General features: G+C 42.3%; 1 protein-coding gene across 4 annotated transcripts in view; it reads left to right on the top strand.

Moving 5' to 3' along the window:
- Nucleotides 1-2297: 2297 nt before the first annotated feature.
- The window catches only part of SORBS1 (sorbin and SH3 domain containing 1), a 291490-nt gene continuing 283462 nt past the window's right edge, over nt 2298-10325 (top strand). For 3 of the 4 annotated variants that reach the window (XM_074295931.1, XM_074295929.1, XM_074295930.1), the window contains exon 1: nt 2298-2422. Coding sequence is in view for 1 of the 4 variants with exons in the window: in XM_074295928.1 (XP_074152029.1) it covers nt 2670-2679 (10 nt within the window). In the remaining 3 variants the exon portion in view is untranslated. The other variant, XM_074295928.1, reaches the window with a different exon arrangement.

Below are 10325 nucleotides of genomic sequence, written 5' to 3'. Positions count from 1 at the left end.
TTTTTAGTTCAATCTGTACCACAAAACCTACTATGATGTTCCTGATATCTTTACAAAAGAAAGATCTTTCAATTTCCAATTGGGAAAAGAGAGTTATTGATGTGTGTATAGGGACTGAGAGGATGTCTGGGATGGGAGGGATAGGTTGGCTGGAGGGGTATTGACAGAGAAATCCCTGAACTAGGGACAGCTTAGTGATGGTAATGCCTCTAACCTTGTAGAACAGGGATCACAGATGCCAGCTATATTTTTCTTCCTGCTGAGCACTCTGGAAACCTGAGGAGAGCAGGACATAAGTGGAAAGAGGGATGTGGCAGCCACAACCAGTTTAGAGATATATCAGGTAAGGTTTCTAGGCGGTAGATCTTTATCTTGTGGTTCAGAACCCCAGGTTTAACTCTTGGTTCCATACTCTCTTGTATAATTCTCTCCCTATTTCATGTTTATAGGTCTTATCTTCTTGGTAAATATAAATTTATAAATTTATAGGAGCCCAAGGATTATATGTTCTACTGGTGGGCTCCTCAGAAATCTTAGCATGGTGCCAGAGACTCAGCAAATATTCAGAGCAGGTGTGTGTGTGTGTGTGTGTGTGTGTGTGTGTGTGTGTGTGTGTGTACCATGAATCCTTTTAGCAGTCCAAGGAAGCCTGTGGAGCTATTCTCGGAATAGCATGTCAGAATATACTCAGTAACATAAAATACATGGAATAACAAAGAAAACCAATTAAATTGAAATATAGTTATCAAAAAAAATTTTAAACACAAGTTTCCAGACCTCAGATTAAGAAGCTTTAGGGCTAGAAGAGACTTCAGGGATAATTTAATCCAACCCCATTATTTTCTAAATGGGGAAATTGAAGTTCCCAAAAATGACTTTCCTAAAATGACTAGTAAAAATTATCACAACTAGAGCTTGAAGTAGGTTATTTCACTCCAAATCCAATGCTTTTTTCATTATATGATGTTACCAAACTCCTTGATGATTTTACTTGGCAATTCACATTGGCCACTTGCTTGTATATTTAACAGTCTAAAGCAGGACAGAATATTATAAGGTTGAATCAAAAAGAACTGTGTTCAAATTCTACCTTGGGTTACTTTGGTACAGCAGAAACTCTTGGCACCTGTGATCTGCGGTGAGGAGTTTCTACCGTACTTTGGAAAGAACATTGCCTGTGGAGTCAACCACCTACTCTCGGTTCTTTGTGACTTTGAACAAGCTTTCATCTCTGAGTCCCTTTATGGTCTCATGGGTTCTTTCCAGCTCCAAAACTGTTACTCTCCGAGCCTGTTCATTTCCTATGGGAATACAGCTGGTATCTGGGTCAATTTCTACAAGGTTAGAGGCGTTACCATCACTAACCTGCCTCTGGCTCAGGGATTTCTCTGTCAATACCCCTCCAGTCATCCTATCCATCCTGCCTCAGATACCCCTCCCACACACACCAAGAACTCTCCTCAACGGTCTAAAGAATTCAGGGAAATTGAAAAAGAATGGGAACCTCAGTGGTAGGTTTTATGGTACAGATTGAGCTAAAAATAATAGTGCATTGGGATAGCCCAGTCACACCCCAGCCTCTGAGCCAAGGGCGTCCTTCATCTGTAAACTGAGGATTTGCTTGAAAAATACTTGTTGCTTGATGTCTTATAAGACTTGCCCTCAAGGGTTGTGGGAGATAGTTTTATGTCGCTACTGAAATGTCAGAATTATTACTATTAGTCTGTCGTATGGCATTTTCTATGGGAAAGGGGGTTTCCATGTTGCCCTGAACGGAATCCTGGATGTGGAGTTGGAGGAGCCGAAGCCAGCTCTTTCATTCCCAGGATTGAGGCTCCCCCAAACCTCAGTTTCCTCATTTGCCAAAGAGAAGCCCCTTGGGTGTCCCTTGGCGCTCCGAACGCCGATCCTCCCCAGCGCGTTCCCGTCTAGCCCGGAGTGGAAGGGCAGGTCCACGTCCAAGTGCACGCGGGCTTGCAAGGCCAGACAGGGAAGTGTTTGTAAGAGGTCCCGCGTCTGCAGCCTTCACGCCAGGAAGGAGCAGCAGCAACACCCCTTCCCTCGCTTTTATCTTTGGGGAATAAGCATTAGGCTCGGCGGCGGCGGCGGCGGCGGCGGCCCTCGAGGACTGACAATGAGCCGGGGAGGCTGGGTAGGCTCGGCGGCTTCCTCGATTCCCATTGGCATCCACGCCCCTTCCTGTCACTGCCACGAGCGGAGGAAAGGACCGACTCCTCCCGCCGGCCAGCCTCGGCCCGAGTGGAGGATTCCAGATGCATGTTAATGAGGGGGAGGCCGCATTCGCCCATTGGCCCGCGGCTCATGTGTCGGTGAAGTCAGTCCTGTGTCACAGAAAAACAGAGCAGGGCGAGCTGCAGCATGGAGTGCTAGGGGAGCAAGGGCACGGGCTTGCATCACCAAGGTAAATCCTCCTCCTCCTGCTCCGGCTCCCGCCCCGGGCTTCTGCCAGGGCTCTGCGCGCGCGCGCGCAACTTTCCCCCGATTACTGCGGAGGGTCCTGGAGCCCCTGGGCGCGGCCCCCCTTCTTCCCCCCCACCCCCCCAGCTAGGAATCCCTTTGTCTGGAGCGCCCGGAGGAGGTGCTTTCGAAAGGCCATCTGGTGGAGGGGACTCCAGGTCCCCTTTCCCGGGGCCACAGCAGCACGTAGTATGTGGAAAGGTAAAATGGTAGTCCCGGACCGGGCTCTTCTCCGTCCGCTTCCTGAGACTCCGGCGAACACCCCGGGCGCTGGGGAAGGGGGAGGTGGCGGTAGAGGGAAATGTTCCTCCTGCAAAATAGGTGGGTGGGGGGAGCCCCGGAGCTCCGAAGGGGTGGGTTTGCATTGTGAGGTAAAGCTATAGGTAGAGAATTCCCCGCCAGCTGCTACCGAGACCGAGAGAGGAGGGACGGTCGGGTGGGCGGGTGGGAGAGTCTGGGGCCAGCATCCCAGGTGTTCATTCATCGGCGGCTCCATTGATGACACGATTGTCAGCGTCGCCCGCCCGCCCTGGGCGCTGTAAGCCAAGCATGCATTCCTGGCTTGGACGTTCCTTGGTTACTTTGGTGAGACAGACAGACCGAGCGACAAATGACTGGACCTCCGTCTCGTAGCTTTCATAAAGAGCTTTTAGTTGCACCCCACTCCCCTCCCAGCCAGAGGCTCTCTTCCCACTTGTCGGGAGGAAAGTCCTTTTGAAAAGTGTTCATGGAGGGGAAGGAACAATACAACTGTGTGGATTGGCAGAGCAGCTCTCGATACAGTATTGCAGTTTTCTGCTGTGGCCTCCCTGGTTAAATGATAGCCCCGTTCCAGATATCCATCAAAGCTTGTATCTAATTGTGCCAGTCTCCCCACTGACATGGGCTACGGAATTCTGCAGCCCCGATGCGGCCGTTGTCATTAGATGTCTTTGAAATCCACCAGTGCGTGTTTTCTTTAAGGAGGGAGAGAAATTTATTGCACTATTAAATTGCCACATAAAAGCCGAAGGGGACCCTACTGTGCCTGGCTTGTTTCGTCAAAAGCCGGGGTTTTCTCAGCATGTTTGGGCAGAGCCTTTGAATTTCTTCAAACAGTGAGTTCTCTATGCTCTTTTTGGTCACAAGGCCTGCTTGCTTGAATTGATTTCTGCATCAGTAGGGAAGGGATGTATTTGGAGAACACGGTGGAACCTGGCGGGTGTTAAGGGGGCCCTGACCCTTCCCTCTTTTCCCTGGAAGATCGGGAAGACAAGCCTAGCACTTATTGAAAACAATTTTTATTTTAAGCTGCCTCTCTTCGGCTCGATCTTCTCGTGTTACAAGAGGACCATTTTAACTGGGGTGGTCCTTGCTTGGTGGTGGTAGCAGTGGGGAAGAGAATGGGATGGATGGTTTGAATGGATTTTCTTCTTTTGGGGAGAGGATAAAAAATGAAGACACAAAGATACAGTTACCCCAGTTGTAAAAGATCATATGTTAGATTTTCACATGTCTCTGACCTAGATTTCACATCATTTTCTGGTCCTCAGTGTCCTTATCTGTAAAGTGGGGTTGAACTAGATGACCTTTAAAATATTTTTAGAATTCTAAGATTTTTTCAGGGTTCTTTAGATTTTAAGATTCTGTTTACAGAACTCTCTCTCTCTGTGAGTGTGTGTGTGTGTGTGTGTGTGTGTGTGTGTGTGTGTGTGTGTGTGCCATAACTGGTGAGAAAGGAGTTGTCTTCTGGTTGAAAGGGCAGATCCTGTGCCTTCTCTCCTCTTTGAACACCTGGTGTAGCAGGGAGGCTTCTGCTTGGGAGTCAGGGTTAAGGGAAAGTTAGTCTTCAAGGGGAGAGCAGAAACCTCATTCCTAGTCTGGAGGACTTGGAAGTGACACAAAACCCAAGCAGTTACTCCTTGGCAAAAAAAAGAAAAAAAAAAAAAAACCTCTTTGAATCTTCCCTCCCTGGTACACTCTACTTCCCAAAACCAGAATGCTATAGATTTTGATCTAGAAGGGATCTTGGAGGTTATATAGTTCAACTAAGGTTTTCAGGGTGGTGATTGGGATGTTTTATTGGGGCGTGGGGAGAGAAAGCATTTTGGGAGTGGAGCAGCTGGAAAGAGTGTTGATCTTTTAGTTTAAAGACCCAAATTCAGGTTTTCCATTCTTGACACTTACTGTTTAACCCTGTGACCCAGGGAAAATCATTTAACTTCTCCAGTCCAGATTCTTATAGCTGTAAAAGGAAGAGGTGGGATGTAATAATATTGATTAATGGCATTATTGAAAAGAGATATTATGGAAATGTGAGCTGCTATTATTATTTTAAGGGTCAGAACAAAACAAAACTTTTCAGCTCTCCTTTCTTCTCTCCTTGCCCTATCTTCTAACTACAATACACTATCATACAGACCAGGCACAGTTAGTCCTATGTGTTGTTACAGTTTGCAAGTAGGGATCAAGAAAAAATGGGTATTTGTTGTGCAGAATGGGCTGTCATCTGATTGACTGTTGCATGGAAGTGAGTTTCAGATACAGAGCTCTTGTTAGCCAGGATGTTATTTGTTTAGAGACTTTCATAGGCCTAAGAAGGTAACACCCCAGGTGACAAGAGCTCTGCAACAGTACCCTTATTTAGGGTATTCATCTGTTCAGCTGAGTCTTTTGTCATCCTTCCTCTGTCTGTAAAAAAAGTGCAGGTTGGCTCCGTGAATGAATAGTCCAAAGACAGGAAATATTAGCCCACTGAAGTCTGAGAAGTAGGAGCTTATAATATGAAAGGATTCTCTGAATACGTAGCTTTCATCCCCCATTCTGGGTCTGGTCAGCAAGGTGATTTTATGTTCTCAAAGCTAATACAACAGCTCACATTCATATGCCAATTTTTACTGTTACAAAGCATTTTACATTATGTTATTTTATCCTCACAGCAACTCTGTGGCATAGGTAATATATACATTATATCCATCCTCTCCCATGTTGTAGATTTGATATAAATTAGGAAGGTGAAATGAGTTGGCCAAAGGTCACAGCCAAGGACAAAGAATCCGAAGATCCAAGTTTCAATCCTATCTCTTGATAGCTGAGATGATTTACTGTTGTTGTGGTGGTGGTTGTTGTGCTGGGTGAATCCCTTCCTTTCTCTGACCCTCACTTTCCTCATGTGTAAATTGAAGGCTTTAGACCAGATGATCTCTGGGATGCCTTTGGCTGAAATTCTCCTTGACAAAGACCAATGCTTCCTTCCCCTGCATCCAGGGTTTTTTACCTTACACTATGCTGCTTCATTGACATACAATAGCCTGATATTTCACTTTTCACTGATTTTTCCTCTGATTGTATGGACTCCTTGTTACTGGTAAAAGAAAGTCAATAACTGGATCTTGAGGACTAAGGAAAGAGAGGAGGAAAAGAGCATGAACAGCTAAATAAGATGCTAATAATATGCTTCTATTAGAAGATAAAAATAACAATATTAAATAAGTTTTTCCTATATGATATTTTCTTTATGATAAGATTATAGAGTTTGTGTTAGGATGGACTTACTTGGGTTACGATTGGAGGGGGAGGAAGAGACAGAGAGATTAAGGACAAACTGAAGGATGGGTCCATTTGGATTTGAATTCACTGAAGGTTTGAATGAGTTTGCAGTCACCTTTGACTTATCTCAAATTAGCCTTGGACTAGTCTAGACCATTTATGAGTTACATAGTCTTTGCTTCCCTGTGGCTCAGTTTCCTCTAATATGAAATCAGGGGTTTAGATGATCTGTGAAATCATTGTTGTTCATCCTTCATTCTGGAAGAGGACATCCAGATGGTGATGTCTTGACTTGCAAGTGAATTGGATTTAAGCTATGTAGTCATTAACCTCTCTTTTCCAGTGTCATCAGAGTCCAGTGGCAAGACATAGGTCAAGACAACTGACAATACTCTCTTTTCTCCCTCCATCTGTAAGAGATCATGTAGTTTAACTTCCTTTTTTTTTTTTTTTTTTTTTTTTTTTTTTTTGCAGATTAGGAACCTAAATCCTAGAGAGATCATATGGTAGTAGTAGATACAAACTCAGGACTTTGGAGTCCGTATTTGACACTTGGCTATATCATGCTGTCTTCCTTATTAGTCAAGTCCTAGTACTAAAAAGTCCTCTAACCTATGGCTTAAACCAGTTTGATTTGATCTGCTTTTCCTCTGGTAACTGCTTCAGATAGCCCAGAGAAAAATTTCTCCCCATGGATTTTGGGAGGCTTGATAATAATAAAAGATAATTGAAGAACTATGACTGCTTAATCAGCTACCTATTTTTAAACATTTTTTAAATGTTTTGATGAAATCCACATGAAACATGAAAACAACCTACTAAACTTGCTTAGTATTCATTTACATTTAAATAAATAAATTTCACATATGAAATAGCATAATTATCCTTTCATGACTTCCTTTAAGTGCCCATCAGGAATCTTTCTTTGTCCATTTATTTGCCTTCCTGTTTCCTCTTCCATGGTTAGATTTAGTGTGTACTGAATTCTCCTCTTGCTTTGGCCTTTTCCCGGCTTTCATGATTTCACTGATCTTTCCAGATCCCCTAATTAACTTCTGAAGCCTGCCTGAGCTTGGGGAACCTGCAGGGACACTCTGCCACCTTCTCTGCATGTCTCCCTTTCCCTGAGCCTGGATCTTTACTCTGCTTCTTTCCCCTATCCTCTATTAACAGGAGTAATAATAGCAGCTTAGGCTGCATGTTAATGCCCCACTTATCCTACTTGTTGATATCACACACAGTATGTCTTTGTCTATCATCATGGTCCTTTTATAGCTAACGAAACTGAGGGACAGAAAGATGAATCTACTTGGCCAAGATTCCACCTCTAGAAAGTGGACGGTGGAAGATTTAACTCCAGACCTTCAGACCCCAACCTTCTCTTCCTTAGCAGCCTCTTGTTCTTCCCTCTGTGGGCTTCCTTTCTCCTCCCTTCTTCTTCTTAACTAGCCATCATATAAAATTAAAGTATGTTCTGAAGTATTTGACATTTATTGAATTATATTCTATGTTTCTTGTTCCAAATTTACCAAACCAAATGCCTAAAAAAATTGTTTTTCTTTCTAATCTTTCTTTTCCCTGTGAGTCCCTGAACTTCATAGAAATCTGGTTATGATTTTAAAAAATCACTTCCTGTAGTACAACATCACTCATGCAGGTCAGGACAATTGAAGCTGTTGGGTTGAGGGAGAGCTGAGAGGAGACTGAGGTAGGAGGGAGACAGTCGGTTCTTCATTTAGGGAGGGCCCAAGAAGGCAGATTTTTGTTTTGTTTTATTTTCTCCCCTAGCCTGCATTTGTGCCCACCCCCAACCCCGGGATAATGGCTAATCATTCATCTTACTAAAGGAGCTAGAAGCTTGGGTTGCCAGCTTCTACCTAGCCTAAGATGGAAGCTGGGCATAAATTATTGTGAGTATGTAGATGTGGGAACTCCATTACTATGATTCCTGTGAGAAAGGATCACCAATACTGTGTCCTCTAGGGCATTCTGACAGGAGAGAATATTTCTAACAAGAAACAATTAGTCCCATGGAGTGTGTTATAGTTTGCAAGCAGGGATCAGAAAAGATAGATAGTTGTTGTATAGAATGGACCATCATCTGATTGTTTCAAGGGAGTGGGTTTCTGATACAGAGCTTTTGTTAGCCATGATTTCGTTTGTTTAGAGATATAGATGGGGCTAAGCAGAGAATAACCTCAATGAGAAATGGACAGATAAATCTTCTCAGTTGCTATGGCTGGAAGTGATCTTTACCTCCTCCTCTGTACTCTCCCTGTTCTTGACTCATAAATTTTCTATACTTACCACACTTTATTTTGTAGACTTCCTAACCTTACCCTCTACCCCCAGACCAGATTGTAAACTCCCTGTGGGCAGCAACCATCCAAGACTTATTTTCTTTTTGACCTTGCCATGGTATTTCTAACTATAGTCACAGAAGACATGAATAAAAAGATATTGAATAGTGAGTATAAAAGCCAGCATTCAACATTCAAATGTGAATTGATAAATCTATTTATGGAATCAGAAACTTGAACCTAAGACTATTTTAGGAAAAAATAAGAATGATCACAAGTTCTATTAGGATAGAATCACCCTAAGACGATTCAGTTCAGTTCAGTTCTGAAAATTGAACCTCAGGTCAGCTACTGTGCTAGGTATCAGGGATACAAAGACCAAAAAAAAAGAAAAGAAAATAGTTTCTTGAACAGCCTTGAAGAAGCTTATATTATCTTGATGAGGGGATAAATATAATATGCTCACAGAGTTTTTAAAAATATAAGAATATAATAATGATGATAGTGCAGTTTTTCTGGGTTGTGTGATCCTGGGCAAGTCATTTAACTTCTATTTGTCTTTGTTTACTCATATGCAAAATAGACTCACAATATCATTTAAGATTGTTTGTTGTGAGGATCAAATCAGATAATATTTGTAAAGTGCTTATGAAGTGCTATATAAAGTTGTTATTATTATTATGACTTTAATATTTGCAGTGTTTTATATACATTATCATTTCATTTGATGAAATCCTAACAATGTGACATCATCCAATGTGGATGATATGCTGATGAAATCCTGACCAACAAACAGTAGATAGTTTAATAAAGAGCAGCAGTGTAGAATAGTGGGAAGAGCACTAGAGGCTAAATCCAGGAGGCACCTGGGTTCTTGTCAAGTCAACAAGTATTTATTAATTGTCTACTGTGGCATGCAGGCTTTGCTAAATGCTGTCCTGGGTATGCAACCCAAGTGTGCAACTCAAAGCTGAGTTGCTTTGAGAAAATCATTTTCATCTCTGAGTTTTAGTTTCTCGGTCTATAGAACAAGAGAATTGAATTATATAATCTCTTAGTTTCTTTCTAGCCATATTCTATGCTTTTGTTGATATAAGTGTGCTTAGTAAAAAAAAAAAAAAAAAAAAAAGAGAGAGAAAATTAAAAAGTTTGTGACTCTGGCAGAAGAACCAACACAGATGTAGAAATTGAGGAACATCAAAGCAAAAGCCTTTATTGGTGGTTAGAGTGCTCAGATGCTAGATGTCTTATGTCTTATGAGACTGGGGATCTTTTATGCTTTGGCATCAATTCAGAAAATACTACAAAATGGTGACCACAGCACTAAGGAGATTGCCATCCCCATATGGTATATAATGTACTTTATTTATAGTGCCTCTGTTGTTATGGGTTCAGATCTGATTCATCTGAGCTAGGAACAAATGAATAACAATCTTATATTTGGGAATGGCTTTTTACAGTTTGAAAGGGTGTCTGTGCCTTCATCTTCATGGTCTACTGTGTTACAATAGAAAAAAAAGGAGAACCAATGGATAGAAGTTAGAGAGAGTCTGATTCCTGTCCTATATATAAGGAGGAATTTTCTAGAATTCATAGAATCACAGATCACAATGGAGCTAGAGGGGACCTTAGAAGCCATTCAGCCCAACCATTTCATTTTACAGTTGAGAAAATCAAAATCTAGGGAGAAGTGACTTGTCCAAGGTTATAGTGCTAGTAAGTTACAGACATGGGATTCACACACTGTCTTTTTCATTCACATTTGGAACTCCCATCATATAGCATGCATCCTCCTCTGGCTAGATGTAAAATAGGTTGTCTCATAAATAATGAGCGCTCTAAGCATGGAAGTATGCAACCAAAGGCAGGAAGAACATCAAGGATTCTGGAAAAATAAAAGAAAGGAAGGAAGGAAAAAAGAAAGGAAGAAAGAAAGGAAAAAAGGAAGGAAGGAAAGAAGAAAAGAAGGAAGGAAGAGAAAAAAAGGAAGGAATGAAGGGGGAAAAGGGAAAGGGAAGA

This window comes from Sminthopsis crassicaudata, chromosome 2, assembly GCF_048593235.1.
Source record: "Sminthopsis crassicaudata isolate SCR6 chromosome 2, ASM4859323v1, whole genome shotgun sequence".
NCBI lineage: Eukaryota > Metazoa > Chordata > Mammalia > Dasyuromorphia > Dasyuridae > Sminthopsis > Sminthopsis crassicaudata.
Note: the sequence above shows the minus strand (reverse complement) of the source record. Positions and strands in the feature narration are given on the sequence as shown.